This window comes from Microcaecilia unicolor, chromosome 8, assembly GCF_901765095.1.
Source record: "Microcaecilia unicolor chromosome 8, aMicUni1.1, whole genome shotgun sequence".
Classification (NCBI taxonomy): Eukaryota; Metazoa; Chordata; class Amphibia; order Gymnophiona; family Siphonopidae; genus Microcaecilia; species Microcaecilia unicolor.
In genome coordinates, this window is record NC_044038.1 from 88,876,845 (window position 1) to 88,893,022 (window position 16,178).

The 16,178-nt window shown below is 45.2% G+C and overlaps 1 protein-coding gene across 1 annotated transcript in view; it reads left to right on the forward strand.

Annotated features, from left to right (window-relative positions):
* GAPDHS (glyceraldehyde-3-phosphate dehydrogenase, spermatogenic) overlaps positions 1-16,178 on the forward strand; it is a 51,117-nt gene that overhangs the window by 14,024 nt on the left and 20,915 nt on the right. The window contains 7 exon segments of the mRNA XM_030212883.1: positions 1,774-1,829; positions 12,322-12,418; positions 13,612-13,718; positions 13,815-13,905; positions 14,417-14,535; positions 15,519-15,600; positions 15,997-16,149. Of these exon segments, the coding sequence (XP_030068743.1) occupies positions 1,801-1,829; positions 12,322-12,418; positions 13,612-13,718; positions 13,815-13,905; positions 14,417-14,535; positions 15,519-15,600; positions 15,997-16,149 (678 nt within the window). The 5' untranslated portion in view covers positions 1,774-1,800.

The following is a 16,178-nucleotide window of genomic DNA, read 5'->3' on the forward strand; positions in this document are numbered from 1 at the left end:
CATCAACCCTATCTGGAAGCCCCAGTCAGAGCAAGAGATGAGCTTTTGACTGGCTCAGAGAGCATAGCCACACTCAAAATAACCATCCTGGACAGGCAGGGTGAAGGCTGGATTACTCTCTTCCCCCCCCCCCCCCCCCCCCCCCAAAAAAAAAAAAAAATCGGAGGTGGGTTCTTTAAATAGTCTCTCGGTTACACCCTGCATTGGCATCAAAAACCACCAAATTGCCCACCAAGAGCAATTCTCTCAGCTCAAGTAGGTACTGTTAGAGGAAATCTCCACTCTTCTCCATAATGTAGTCAAACGTGCCATCAGGGGATGAAAGGAAGGGATTCTATTCAAGGTACTTCTTGTGCCCAAGAAATCGGGAGGATTTCATCTCATTCTAGACCTAAGGACCCTGAAAAAATTCCTGGCCAAAAGTTCAGGATTTCCGTGGGTGCACTTCTCCCCATGATTCAGGAAAACCAATTGGCTTTGCTCTCGGGTCTTAAAGGGTGCCTTATACCCATCAATACTTCCCAGTCATAGGAAATATCACTTTTCAAATGAAACACTATTTCCAGTATCATATACTGCCATTTGGCCTTACAATCGGCCCCTAGGGTATTCACTAAATGTCTAGCGGTAGTTGTGGTGTATCTATGCAGGCTGGGAGTGTACATGTGCTCTTGACCAGCCAATCATCCAGACTGGGAAATGTCACAGGAGGGGGCTTAAGAGTCGATGCACCTAGCTATCTGGGTGTTGAATTACTAGGGTTTATCATTAGCTACCCCAAGTCTCACCTTCTTCCAGTACAGCAGTTGGAATACATAGGAGCCCTGCTAGATGCATTGCAAGCTCAGGCTTTTCTTCCACAGAATGGATCAGAGACTCCAGATTACCAGATACTCGAACCCTGAATCGAAACTCTGTCCACTTGTAAAACTTAAATGTTATAGACGATATCTTGAATACCAGACTCCAGAAGTCATTTTAAAGTAACTTTTTTTAGGGTTTTATTAGGACCAGTTCTAGGTTGTCAAAAGTAGAGCAGTATTGCACTGTAAACACCCAAATCCATGGGTCCTATCATTTTGGCAAAGTTTCCCTCCCTCTGGAGCAGAGTTCTCAACCCAGTCCTTGGAACACATCAAGCCAGTCTGATTTGATTTAGGGTGGAGTTGAGAACCCCTGCCCTAAACCAGTTTGTCTAACCAGTGGACCTTCAAACTCTGATCCAGACTGCATGGGCACTGCTCACTGCACTAGTGAGCGCTTGACTGCTCGTGGTCACCTTTCACTACTGCTGCCGCCAGGACCCCAGTAAGATGACTTTTAAGTTATGGGCGGCATTCAGGAAGGCGAGGGGCGGGCGAAGGACTGTTGTGGGAGTGGAAAAAGAGGTCGGGCTGGAATTTGAGTCTGAGGGAGGGGGGAGAAATGTGCCACCTGTATAAAAAAGTTGGCTCCTATGTCTCCAAGTTATTTAACATCTGGAGATTTCAGGTCTTTTGGGGGGGGGGGCTAGCTAAATTCTTCCCAGTTCCCACACGGCCTTCTCATAGAGGCTGGTGTAATGTATAGTTCTTTGAAAAGGCAGGTATGTCTTGAGCTTAACCGGTTTCAACCCTACTGTAGACTAATAGCCATCCTGTGGGTGTATTTTAAAATGATGGAGCACTGCCCCCAATAGTTTTCCTGTAGGCTGATGGGCCTCCTGTAGTTTGTCCAGAGCTAGCACTGATATTTATATAATGGGTTATCTTTTTTTTTGTGTGTGTGTCTTAGGTGCAACTTTCCACATTCAAAGCAGCCATGTCTGATCTCGCAGTTGGAATCAATGGGTGAGTAATCATGAAAGGCTAAACCATACTACAGCTGTAGCTTGGAGATGAGATTTATAAACACACAATATATCCTTTTTAGTACTGGAACAGATGAGGAATGAATGTGTTAACTTTGGTTATTTCTGAGATGCTGTCTAGTAATCAAAGTAGGCCTAAAATAAGGGCCCCACACTATTTTTTTTAACCTGTTTAATGCATGAAATACACATCTTCTTTTTAAATCTCTTCTGAAACTAGCAAAATATGTGCTAGCTAATTAAGTTGGAGACTAATTGTGCCTGGTCTAAAATGGGATGTTTCATCCTCTCTCTCCCCCCCCCCCCCTTCAAAATTATCTACCTCAAACAAGTTAAGGTGGGGAATTTTGTTGGAGGATATAGTAAACATCTAGTATGCATAGCAGGGTTGGTTGTAAAGGGATTTAAACTTTCTGGAGGAAAGCCCATGAACTATTGTACCACAGAAAAGCAGTATAAACTGCTATGACACTTGTATATTATATTCAGGCACTTTCTCTGTCCCTAAGGGGCTCACAATCTAAGCTTTGTAAAGTGACTTTTGCCCAGGGTCACAAGGAGCTACAGTAGGGTGAGGAAGATGTTGCTTATTGTGGGAGTGAGCAACAGGGGGTTGATCTAACTAGTAACGTTCTTTCTAGAACACGTAAAGTTGCACTAGATGCTATGTCCTGTCTATAGCAATAAGTTGTATAACCCTAATTAAAATACAAATTGGGAGAAGCTCTTGGATGTGGATTCAACTCGTACCAAGTCATTGGCCATCTTACTCTAGAGTCCCATTTATCTAGTTGGTAATACATTGCTCATTATAGACATTTTGATGAGCCAGTTGGTGGGGGGCAAACTGATCTGGGGTGCCTTTTAAATCTTGAGCTCCACTTCACTTCATTTTATTTATTTTTTGGATGGAATCTGGGTATTAGCGCAAAGGAATTGTTCCCTCACACGCCCCCCCCCCTTCCGTTCAACAGCTGAGGCTGTTTCCCAAGAGGGACTTCGGGGTAATAAGCATCCCTGACTTAACAGTTTGCAGCCCCGCGGCGCTTTCTGTTGCTCCCTGCCATATCGCTCAGCTGCTTTCCTTCCAGCTGCCCTGCGTTTGGGGGGTTGCGGCGGGGGAGCAGGCTCGCCTTTGGGCCTTCCCCTTTTCTCTCAGTGTGCACTGATGCAAATTTCCAGTTTCCATGAAGGCAGCACAGTGTGTGCACTGAGAGAGAGGGGGAGACTGGAGGTGAGCCTGCTTTTTCGCTGCCGCCACTGCAACTTTTTAGATGCAGGGCGGCTGGAAGGAAAGCAGCTGAAGAAAACTGAGGGCACAGATGGGGTTGGAGTAAAACGGGTTGGGACCTGAAACTCGAGGACTGAAAAAGGGGGTTAAGTTGGGGGCTAGGGCGGGCAAGTCACCGGACATGGAGGGGAGGGCAGAGGAGAATCGCTGGACATGGATAGGAGGGCAGGGGACAGAGGAGAATCACTGGATGTGGATAAGAGGGGAGGACGGGGCAAAGGAGAATTGCTGGGCATGGATGGGTGGGGAGAGAGGAGAGTTGCTGGGCATGGATGGGTGGGGAGAGAGGAGAGTTGCTGGACATGGATGGAGGTGAGGGAAGACAAGAAGGAGATGCACATGGATGGAGAGGAGAGAGCAGGGGACAGAGGAAAATCACTGGATGTAAATGAGAGGGGAGGACCGGGGGGGTGGGGCAAAGGAGAATCACTGGACATAGATGGGTGGGGAGGGCAGAGGAGAATTGCTGGACATGGATGGGTAGGTAGAGGAGAGTTGCTATGGAGGGGAGGGCAGGAGAAATGCTGGACTGCTGCTCCTTGTGATCTTGGGCAAGTCACTTAACCCTCCATTGCCTCAGGTACAAACTGATTGTGAGCCCTCCTGGGACAAAGAAACAGCCAGTGTACCTGAATATAACTCACCTTGAGCTACTAATGAGAGAGGTGTGAGCAAAATCTAAATTTATTTGGTGATCTACAGTGCTTATTCTCTGCTTTTAAGTCAATATATTGACTCATAAGAATAGCCATACTAGGTCAGACAAATGGTCCATCTAGCCCAGTATCCTGTTTCCAACAGTGACCAATCCAGGTCACAAGTACCTGGCAAAAACCCAGATAGTAACATTTCATGCTACCCAAACCCAGGGCAAGCAGTGACTTCCCCATGTCTCGCAGTAGCAGACTATGGACTTTTTCCTCCAGGAACTTGTCCAAACTTTTTTTTTTTTTTTTTTTTTTTTTTTTTTTTTAACCCAGATAGCGAACTGGTGTTACCACATCCTCCGGCAAAGAGTTCCGGAGTTTTTGGTTGAGTGAAAACTTTCCTCCTGTTTATTTCCATAACTTCCTTGAGTGTCCCCTAGTCTTTGTACTTTTTGAAAGAGTAAAAAAAAATAGATTCACTTCTTCTCGATCATATTTCCCTTTGGCCATCATTTTTCCAAGCTGAAGAGCCCTAACCCTTTTATCCTTTCCTCATGGGAGGCGTTCATCTTTTGGTTGCCTTTCTTTGACCCTTTTTGTTGCCTTTCTTTGACCCTTTTTGTCGCCTTTCTTTTCTTAAGATGCACTAGATCTTCTTGCAAGCTTTTGTCCAACCTTGAATAGTTTTGTTGTCTCTAAATCATCTTGCTCGTTTTTCTGATTTCCAGATCCATTATAAATGTTAAATGGCACCGGTCCCAGTACAGATCCTGCAGCACTCCACTGTTCACCCTCCTCCATTGAGGGAAATGGCCATTTAACCGTACTGTCAGTCTTCTGTCCAATAATGATTCCTAATCCACAACACTGCCTCCTATCCCATGACACACTCTCTTAATGTTCTCAGGAGCCTTCAAGTGAGTGAGTTCATACCCTTGGATGCCTTCTCTCTGGTCTAGGTGATTTTTCTTTAAATTGTCGATTTTTGGCTCTGTATGTCTTCCAGGTTCACTGAGATTTCTTTCAGTTCCTCAACATAATCGCCCTTGAAAACCATTTCTAGAAAAGGTAGATCTCACATCTTCTTCCATAAAGACCGAAACAAAGAATTCATTCAGTTTCTCCGCTATGATCTTGTCCTCCCTGAGAGCCTCTTTTGCTCCTTCAAAGGGCCCCACAGATTCCCTTGCAGAGTTTCTCTCTCTGATGTAAGTGAAACGTTTTTGCCTCTGTAGCAAGCGTCTCCATGTTTTTAGCCTTCTTTATCAATGCTTTGTATCTAGCTTGACACAGTACGTTTCTTATTTCCTTCATTTGGGTTCTTCCATTCTTTCATTCTGTTTAGCTTTATGGAATGCAATGCATTTGGTCTGGGCATCCAACATCCATGCCTGGTTTAATGTCTTAACCTTTGCAGCTGATCCTTTTTAGCTTTTTAACAGTTTTCCTCATTTTTGTCACCCTTTCAAAGATTAAATGCTGCTACAGTAGATTTCCTTTGGCTTCATTCTAGATAGTAAGTTCAGTTTTCCAATGGACCCACCACCATTACCTCTTCTACTGTGCCCTGCACGCAACCAAGGACTAGATCTAAAATGGCTCCCCCTCTTGTTGATTCCGGGACCAGTTGCTCCAAGAAGCAGTCACTTTATTATAGCTAAGAATGTCTCCTTGATGTTGCATTATCCAGTCAATATTGGGGTAATCAAAATAACACATTATACTGTTGCCCAATTGCCAGTGTAATTTCTGTGAACATTTCTTCATCTGTCTGTTCTGTCCTGGCAGACGATAGTTAAGCCCTACAAGAGTATTCCTTCCCTTTCTATCCATAGTGATTCCACACTGTTTCATGTAGAATGTTTTATATTGTTTAACTCTATTCCCTCTTTAATATGTAGCTTGACCCCCCCCCCCCCAATTTGATACCTTTATCATTGATATAATTTGTACCCTGTTTGTCCCATTGATTGTCCTCTTTCCATCAAGTCTCTGAGATGCCTATTTTATATCTACCTCATTTAGTGCTATATACTCCCTCTCCCATCTTATTTAGGCGTTTGGAATTTTGTATATAGGCACTTCACATTGTGGGGGTGTTTTTTTTTTTTTTTTCTTTCCTTGCATCTACAAGCTGCTTTGAAGTTGACTGGGATAATTTTGCATCCTTTACTCTCTTCTCCAGTGGTGTGCTGGTAAATGTTTAACAGGCTCTCTCCCCGGTCCACCTCTGTGCCCCCAAATTGCAGAGCTGGCTATAGCTGGGTAGAGAGCCTGGGTGGGGGGGGCAATGCATTACTCCAGGAAAAAAAATTAAATTATCCCAGGTTCCAATCTAATTCATGTTTAATGTGGGATAAAATGCCGTAAATAAATATAAACTTTTAATGTTGAGTACCTGATTCTCAAAGTGGACATATTCTAAACACTATAATGAAAATAAAATGATTTTTTTTCTACCTTTTGTTGTCTGGTGACTTTGTTTTTCTGATCATGCTGGCCCAGTATCTGATTCTGCTGCTATCTGTCCTCTTAACTCCGTTTCCAGGGCTTCCTTTCCATTTATTTCTTTACTTTACTGTTCCAGGATCTCCCCTTCCACCTTTTTCTGTGGCCAGTATGTCCTCCATCTACTTTTCCACCATATCCAGTGTCTCCCCCTGGTCTCCCCTTCCACTTGGCCTCCTCTCCAGCATCTTCTGCCAATCTCTCCTTCCATCCACCTCTCTAGTGTCTACCCGCCTCCTCTCCAGCATTTCCCCAATGTTTCCTTCCACCTGATATCCCGTTTGGGTAGAGGGTGGAATAGGGGAGGGAAGGAGGTGTTAGGTGCTTGTATCCTACATGCTAGGGTGGGGTGGACATGGTGGCAGCTGTGAAGGGGCAATCCAGTGCAGCAAGCTTTAGGTGCCCCCTACACTTGAGCCCTCTAAGCCCAGTTTTCCTATTCTTTTACCCCCAGAGTCCAAAATATCCCCTTTCCCAAGCCAAGAAGGTCTGTCATTTTTCTTCTCCCTCCCCTTTCCCATGTATTCCTACATTTCCCTTCTCTGTCTCTTTCTCTCCTCCTTCCCCATCCAGCATTGCCTGTTCTCATCCCATTGCTGGACTGCCCCTGCCCAACGTGTTGCAGGATCAGTCTCTCCTCTTCTCCCCTCCCCCGTTCTGCTTTGTCCCTTCATGCACTCTTCCCCCCTCTCCCTCACCTCAAACGCTAGTCTCGTGGATCTTTCCCAGTACAAACGACGGGTGCGGAGCCTCGTGCTGTTGTGAATGCAGCCGGAAGTTTGTTTTATTTATTTTTGTTACATTTGTACCCTGCGCTTTCCCACTCATGGCAGGCTCAATGCGGCAGGCAATGGAGGGTTAAGTGACTTGCCCAGAGTCACAAGGAGCTGCCTGTGCCGGGAATCGAACTCAGTTCCCCAGGTCCAAAGTCCACCACTCTAACCACTAGGCCACTCCTCCACTCCAAGTTAGAAGAACCGCCCCCTTCTTGGCACAGGGAGGGTGCATCCAGCAGACAGAGCCCCCCGCTGGGAGTAACGACACAGCAGTGCCGTAGCGAGGGCGGCTGACACCCTGGGCGGGTCGCCACTGCGCTCCCTCCCCCCCGCCCCGGAGCGCATTGTTACTACTAGAAGCGAGGGGAGGGCCGATCCGCCCCCGAGTCCACGTCGCTGGGAGCGGCGTCAGATCCATTGGTTCCTTGCTCTCTCTGCCCTGGAACAGGAAGTAACCTGTTCCAGGGCAGAGAGAGCAAGGAACCAACAGAGACGGCACCCAGGGCGGACCGCCCCCCCTTCCTACGCCACTGCAACACAGTACTAGGACAGGGAGAGTAACGCATTACCGCCGTGTTGCGCTGCCCCTGGGAGCCAGCTCGCCTGCCGGAACAACCGGCTCGCAAGAGCTTTAATTTAACAACCGGCTCGTGCGAGCCGGCTCCAGCACACCACTGCTCTTCTCCCATAAGACGCTCCTAACTTTGTTTCGCCATTAATGAAACATCTCGATTTTGGATTCCCTAAAGATTTTTAATAGTATCCTTCAAGGATACTCCTGGGTGACAGCGTCCTCTCCTCCTCCTCCTCCCCCCCCCCCCCCCCAATTTTACTTAAAAGCTGCTCTCCTTTTTAAACATTAGTGCCAGCAGCCTGGTTCCATCCCAGTTAAAGTGGCGTCCATCCTTTTTGGACCAGAACATTGCACAGTTCCTAACAAATCTAAATCCCTCATCCCTGCACCATCTCAACACAGATTGAGACTTCAGAGCTCTGCCTGCCTCTTGGGTCCTGTGTATAGAACGGGGAGCAAAATGCTACCCTGGAGGATCTGGACTCTAGTTTTCTATGTAAGAGCCTATATTTGGCTTTCAGAACCTCCCTCCCTTCAAGTAATATTAGTGTTAATCAAAGATACATCTGTCAAATAGGAAATCTAACAATCCATGGTCCACAACATTGAGGTGAGAAAACAAAAGTAATCAAAATTGCTCATAGTCCATGACATTGTGAGGCGATAAAAAGTAAATTACCCCATATATCATAAAAGCAGAGAAGCAATTATAGGTGTCCTTTGAATCATAATGTTGCGATACTCAAGACTTAGCCCTGACCAGGGAACTAGAAACCGGGCTCTTGCCACTGATAAAGGCAAATAATTGTGATGGCTCATGGCTCATAGAACCTATTTTACTGACTTCCATTTTATTATACATTTGCAAGGATGATATAAAAAGAATAATGCACCTCATTAGAGAACAGCAGGATGGAGTAATTAAAAAAAAAAAAACAAAAAAAAAAATTCTTTTTGGGTCTCTAGTCAGGTCGGCAAATACCCTGACCTGACATACCAAAAAGGTACATCTTTTTTTTTTTTTTTTCTGTCCTGATCCAAGCCAAAGTAATCAAAGTAGCTTGCAACACTGAATCAGTCTGTCGGAAACATTTAACACATTGGTCTTTTGTTCTGGAGCAATTCGTTCTTTAAAATGCCTTTCTTCCCAGTTGGCGCATAATAAATATGAGAAATAGGTGGTATAGACTTTCTCTGAGGACAAGCAGGCTGAGTTCTCACAACTGGGTTGATGTCTGCGTTTGCCCAGGAACCGGCATTTGCAATAGCAAAAAGAAAAAAATCTTTTGCCAGAGCCTTCTGACGTGTGTGGACTGACTTGCTGTGCGATCGCGCTCAAGTTTTCTTTCTTCCGCTTGAGAGAGAGCGCGTTTTCTGTGGCTCCTTTTAGTGCCCAGGGAAGAGCCTTAACAGTTCTGAAGTGTTTGGAATCATTTGTTTTCATTTTGTTTAAAGGAATGCTTTTTATTGTTTTTTTTTAAACTGAGTTTAATTTTGCCCCAGTTTGAAGTTTCCTTTGTGTGTGTTTTTTTATTTTTTATTTTTTATTTTTTTAGGGGGAGGGGGCGGGCTGCGCGGTTGGGTTTTCCTTTTTGTGCCTTTGTGCCAAGAAAATAAAAATCAAGTCATTTGATTTTGCCAGTGCGGTTTTCCCTTCCATATTGAAGATTCCCAGCAGCTTCAAACATTGAGGGACCCATAAACGTCGGGAGTATGGCACGCTGGCAGCAGTGAGGCATCGAGTGGGTCTCCACCTCTCTCGAGGCCTCCTGCTGTGCAGCCCCCCCCCCCCCCCCGGACCGTCCATCATTGGATTTGACGTCCTCGGCGGTGTGCATTGAGCGAAGGCTGAGAAGCACAGTCACCATTCCCCCTCGACACATGGTGCTGGGAGCTCTGGGGCGTCAAAGGATTCAGCACCCGAGGCGCATCTGCCAGGAGGATCACTTCCCCTCCATACAGGAGGTGCCGATGCATCGGCCTCCCAGCAGTTCAGTTCCTGCTCTCGAGCCTCAACCAATTCGGCCACAGACTGCTCCACCGGCCCCGCAGCCTTCTCAGATGGTAGCTCTCAACGAGCGCATCCGGGCCTTACTTCCAGAGCTTCAGGAAGGACTGCTGCACCAGTCTACTTCAGCATTGGGGGTGCTTGCACTTGTCATGCCATCTGCTGCAGCTGCCTTATGGCCCTTCCCCTGCAGTGAGGTCCCCAATCTTGGTTCTGCTTGCAGCTCCGGTGTCTGCTGCCATCCAGGTTGAATCCCCATCAATGTCGGTGGAGGAAGCTTCACCGCAGTCCATGCGGGCGTCAGCCCCTCAACACCATCGAAGACGTCTGTCTTTGGTATCAAGGCAGGCTCAGTCTCGGGCATCCCTAAGGGAAGTGCTTTCTGATACTGAGGAAGATCCCAAGTACTTCTCCTCTGATGAGTCCTTTGGAATTCCTTCTGATCCTTCCCCACCACCTGAAAGGAGATCACCTCCTGAGAGCCTCTCCTTTTCCTCGTTTGTATGAGAAATGGCAGAGGTCATTCCCATTCCCTGCTGAAGTGGAGGATGAGCCCAGGGCTGAGATGCTCGAGGTCCTGGACTACATCTCTCTACTTAAAGAGGCAGTAACAGCTTCTTTGCATAAGGTACTCCAGGAAGTCCTTATGCAAAACTGGTCGTTCCCTCTGGCCCCGTGATCCCTATGAAGACTGAGTCCCAGTATCAGATCCATGGTGAACCTGGGTTGATGAGGTCTCGGTTACCCCATAACTCCATGGTGATGGACTCTGCCCTCAAGAGAGCCAAGAGTACTAGAGACTATGCCTCGGTGCCCCCAGGCAGCGAAGCTAGGACCTTGGATTCTTTTAGAAGGAAGACGTATCAGGCCACTATGTTCGCTGCCCGTATCCAGTCTTGCCAGCTCTTCATGAGCATCCACTTGCAGAACTCAGTGAGGCAGCTGTCTACCTTGGTCAATGCCCTCCCTCTAGAGCAGGCTGAGCCTTTTCGCCAGGTGGTCAGGCAGCAGAAGGTGTTTCGTAAATTCCTGGCCAGGGGTGCATATGACATTTTGATGTGGCATCCAGAATGTCTGCTCAACGTATAGCGATGCGCAGACTCTCATGGCTGTGCGTCTCTGACCTAGACCATTCAGGCTAGCAGAGGATGGCGAATGTACCTTGCTGGGGGGATAACCTTTTTTGGAGAGAAGGTGGAAGACATGGTTGACCAGATCAAGAAGCACATGGACGCTATGGCTTCTCACTCCCACCGGGTGCCTTTTGCTACATCCTCCTCATCTAGGAGGGGGTTTTTTTTTTGGGGGGGGGGTGTCATGGGGTGCTCCCTATTCCTATGCTAGGCATAGGTACACTCTGGCGTTCCACCAGCCTACTCGGGCTGAGCCCCATCGTGCTCGTTCTCGTCAACAGCATGCGTCAAAGGCCCCTGCTGCTCCCTAGCAAAAGCAGGGGATGGGCTTTTGACTGGATCCAGGGAAGCATAGCCTCAGTAAAAGTGTCCCGGACAACTTGCCAGTTGGGGGGGGGGGGGGGGGGGTTAATGTTTTTTCACCAAAGTTGGCCTCTCGTATCTGACCGGTGGGTTCTTCAAATTGTCTGGTTAGGATACACCTCCAAATTGCCCACCGGGAGCTCATTCATACAGCTTCCAGCATGGGCAAACTTCTGTCCCTAGTGTCCATGGTTCAAACATCTCAGCAGATCAGTTTATTGTTTTGCATGAGCCTGGATGCTAGGGATAACCCAGTTGTGAGAACAATTCAGCCTGCTTGTTCTCAGAGAAAGCGAAGATATTTACGTGTAGCCGGTATTCTCTGAGGACAGCAGGCTGATTATTTTCACAAACCCGCCCACCTCCCCTTGGAGTTGTTTGGTTTCTTTTTGCTTTAGACCTTAACTGAGGAGCATGGTCGTGCAGCGGGCAGGAAGTCGGTCCATGCATGTGTGGTGTGCCATAGCACGCTTGCCAGAAGGCTCTGGCAAAAAGTCTATTCTTTTTGCTATTGAAAATGACTATTCCTGGGCCAACACGGACGTCGACCCAGTTGTAAGAATAATCAGCCTGCTGTCCTCAGAGAGTACATGCTACAGGTAAGTATCTTCGATTTTCTGCCACAGCATTAACACTGTAGAAGGCACAGAAGGGTTAAACCTGGTTTTAACCAGAGAGTAGGATTAAATGGTCAGTATTCTCAATGGAGAAGGGTAGATAGTGGGGTTCCCCAGGGGTCTGTGCTGGAACCGCTGCTTAACATATTTATAAATGAGATTGAGATGGGAGTAACTAGTGAGATAATTAAATTTGCTGATGACATAAAGTTATTCAAAATTGTTAAATCTTCAGCTTGGAGAAAAGACAGCTGAAAGAAGATAATGATAGAGCTCTATAAAATGGGAGTGGGACGGGTAGACGTGAATTGCTTGTTTACTCTTTTCTAAAAATACTAGGACTAGGGGGCATGTAATAAATTCACCTAATTTTGCATCTGTGTATGGAGAGGAGGAATTCAGGCTTTTTAAAACTGTTGCATAGATCAAAGCTGGAACTAGACCCCAGAGCCGTGGTAGTATCAGTTTTTCTGGGAAATCCTATTAAGATGAAAGGTGCTTACTGTCTGTACAATGAAGTATGATATGAATATACAGTCTGTTAATCTATTGCAGGTTTGGAAGGATTGGGCGCTTAGTCCTCAGAGCCTGTTTGGAGAAAGGAATCAGGGTTGCAGCTGTTAATGACCCTTTCATTGATCTGAATTATATGGTAATATCCCTATGAATCATCTGAGCTTAATTGGGAAACTATCAGTGCAAGGGAGCTACCTCCACAACAGCTCCAGTGGGGAGTGAAGGCTTGGTGATGGAAGTCCAAATGAGTTTTTCACCCTAGTCCTCAATGTACAGCCAGTCCAGTTTTCATGTATTGAATTTCTTGCACATTTTATTGGGGAAACCCTGAAAACACAACTAGATGGGTGTGCCCTGAACTAGTTTGAGGGCCAGAATGGGAGAAGGGGGAAATACTAGATGACTGGAATTATTTGTTGCATTTGTATCCCACATTTTCCCACCTATTTGCAGGCTCAATGTGGCTTACATTATGCCATAATTGCAATCACCATTTCTGGAACTGAGAAATACAAAGTGGTATTGCAGTAAAATTCATGAATGATAAAGTAGATTACAAAGTGGTATTGCATTGAAGCTAATAGAAGATAGGGTAAAGTGAGTTAGACAGTCCAAATATAGAAAGTTCATTTCCAGCTTGGGAAATGGAGTGGTAGTGCATTACTTATCTGAATCACTTTTTATGGTATTGATTTATTTACTGCCTTCTTTGAAGGATTTCACTGGAGCCAGTGTACAAGAATAGGTCAAACATAAGCAGTAGACAACTTATAGTAGTAACAATATTCAAATATAAAGTATGGCATAATATTCTACATTACAATGTCAACACACTATGCAATAGAACACTTTTTAATAGAAAGCATAGTGTAAGCACAGATAAGAGAAAATAAGGGGACTAATTTTAAAAGAAATGTGCCCCTTAGATCAGAAAGATGCTTGAATATTGGGTAGGTAGGAGTGGATAAACATGTCCTGCTATATGCAACTGGTGTCACTTCTTGTATGTGACTAGCAAGTTATGTCCTCCATTAAAGGCCTGGTTGAAGAGCCAATCCTGAAGTAGTCTTGTGCTAAGTAGCCTTTAAAGGAGTGCATTCAAGAGTCAGGGTGTTTCTTCAGAGAAGGCTTACTGGCAGGTAATGTGTCCAGGTTGGACAATAACAATTTCCCAGGTAGTTACCAAACCATTCTAAAACTTCTAGTACAGGTTAATATTAACATGTAAGCTCTTAAGGTGGTACCACCTTGTTTCCTGTGAGAACCTTGTTGCAATGTGTATTAGGGTTTTTTTTAAAGCTGTTTCTGAATAGGTTTTCTGTCTGTCAGGTTTATATGTTTAAATATGACTCAACACATGGCCGTTTCTCTGGGGAGGTGAAGGCAGAGGATGGAAAGCTGATGGTGGATAACAATGAGATCTCTGTGTATCAGTGGTAAGTAAGTAGTGTGCTATAATCCGAGGCTGGGGGGGATGAAGGGCTTTCTTTAACTGTTGCATAGTTTAGTTAACTTTCTAATTATCCTAACAGCAAGAATCCCAGTGAGATTCCTTGGGCTGATGCTGGAGCTCTCTATGTAGTTGAATCCACTGGTGTCTTCCTCAGCATTAACCAGGCATCTGTGAGTATAATCACATCTAATAAGAAAAGTTCTTGGGTGTTTTGGTTTTTTTTTCTCCTCATCTTGTTCAGCCCTAATACAACCTATTGCATTTGGCTTGTATTAGGCTACAGCTTAAGTCTATCCAGAGACTTACCTTCTCATTGAGCTCTGTTATTGCTGCCATAGACCATAGTTGCTTCTAAGTGTCGCTGTTTAAAGGCTCTCTGGAAAGGATGTTCTTTCCACAGTGCATGGAATTTCAGTGTGGGGTTTGTTTTACTTCTGTTGGGTCCCATCAAACAGACATGGACTGAGCTTGACTGCTGTATCAGTTATGACTCATAGTTAAAGACTTTGTGTTTTGAGTGGAGATGGCCAAACAGCTGCAGATCACTGCGACACTTTTTGCCCACGCTCTCTGAAAACCCATTTCTGTGGATATGTATAGTAAAAGCATCACAGGGGCTAACCTGATATTCTTGATGTACTGCTTCTTTTTTTTTCACAACCCTCCTTCCTTCCCACACAGTCTCACTTGCAAGGTGGAGCAAAGCGAGTGGTAGTCAGTGCCCCTTCCCCTGATGCCCCCATGTTCGTTATGGGGGTGAATGAGGAAAAATACGACCCTTCTAGCATGACCATAGTCAGGTAAAAATTTCTGAATTACACATTTATGCTAATCTTTTGTGTTGAACTGATTTCTTTTTCCAGTCCAATTTGCATTCATGTATTGAAGGTAATCAGTGACAGACATTAGAAGGAAATTCATTTAGTTTTATTTGATACTTGTATGCCACATTATCTGAATATAAGCCACCAGAGCTGAATTGTATAAGTCATGAACAGTACAAGTTAATGTATAATAGGTTATGAAAACTGTAAGTTAAAGGAAAAAGTAGCGGCACAGAGAAAGATCTTCTCTATAACTGATTTCAACATCTAGTGAAGGAATTTATTGAAAAAAAAGCCTTCTAAGAATTATATATTAATATTAACCCCCCCCCCCCCCCCCCCCCCCCCCCCCGCAGCTGCTGGTATGGTAAGGCTGACCTAGCCCATTCAATTTGAATGGGCTGTTGGCATTGCTGCACTGCAGCCCCTAATGTGCCTTTTGTAAACTGGGGTTTGAAAGCAAACTATGGTCTCTGGTTTGTTCATTGTAACATAATGCATCATAGATTAACAAAGCAAAACGTGTTCAAACAGTTACACCTGACTTAGGTTAGTAATTGATAGCACATTAATGCGTTAATTTTTTTATGTACTAATAAGATGTTGACTTTTCAGTCAACAAGTAATTAGGAGTGTTCTTAGTAACTAGGGAGGGGGAGCCCCTTGCAGATCTTACTCAGATCCACACAAAGTAGGAGTACGGCACAAATAGCTGCATACATTCAAACATCCCACTAATGCAGCTTGGACTACTGAAGAGAAGAGTTGAGGCTGTGAATAACAAGATAGGCCTCCTTTTAAAAGTTGCTGACCTTACTCCAAAGGGTGTAAAGCAAGAATATCAGAAAGGCATAACTAGAAGCATTTCCCTTTTTTTGAAATAAAAGCTAGCTAAAGTGGTAGAACTAGTGTAGGAACAAACTTCCTCCTGAATTACATCCATTTGTCTTTCTCCTCAGCAACGCTTCTTGCACAACAAACTGCCTGGCACCTTTGGCTAAGGTCATCAGTGACAACTTTGGAATTGTGGAGGGCCTCATGGTAAATCTTTGCTGCTTCAGCTAGGCATGGAGATCTGCATGCATGTCAGTGCTGCCTTAGGCAGGACTGAATAATACATACCAAGTGCACCCTTTGTAGTATCTCATTTTACCTGTCCATTTTAAAAAAGTAGATAACTATAATGCACAGAGGAACAAGAACAATTTTTTTTTTTTTTTTTGAGTAAGACTGCATGCTTAGGGCACCTAATAGACAAAATGGGAGCAAACAGGACTATGCTTGTAATTGACTTGGGCTGAGTAGCAAGCAGTCTATGTGGTGGTGAGTCAATCTGCAGCATGTACGTGGATTCCACATGGGTATAGAGATCTCGTGCTGTCCAGTGTATTTATCAAAGTATTTGCCATCTCATGTGTTGTATGGGGTCTCTTATAGACTACAGTGCATGCTTATACTGCCACGCAGAAGACTGTGGATGGGCCTTCAGGCAAGGCCTGGCGTGATGGTAGAGGTGCCAATCAGAACATCATTCCGGCAGCTACTGGTGCTGCCAAAGCTGTGGGGAAAGTCATTCCTAAACTAAATGGGTATGTAATATGGGAAGGTTTAATGATAGC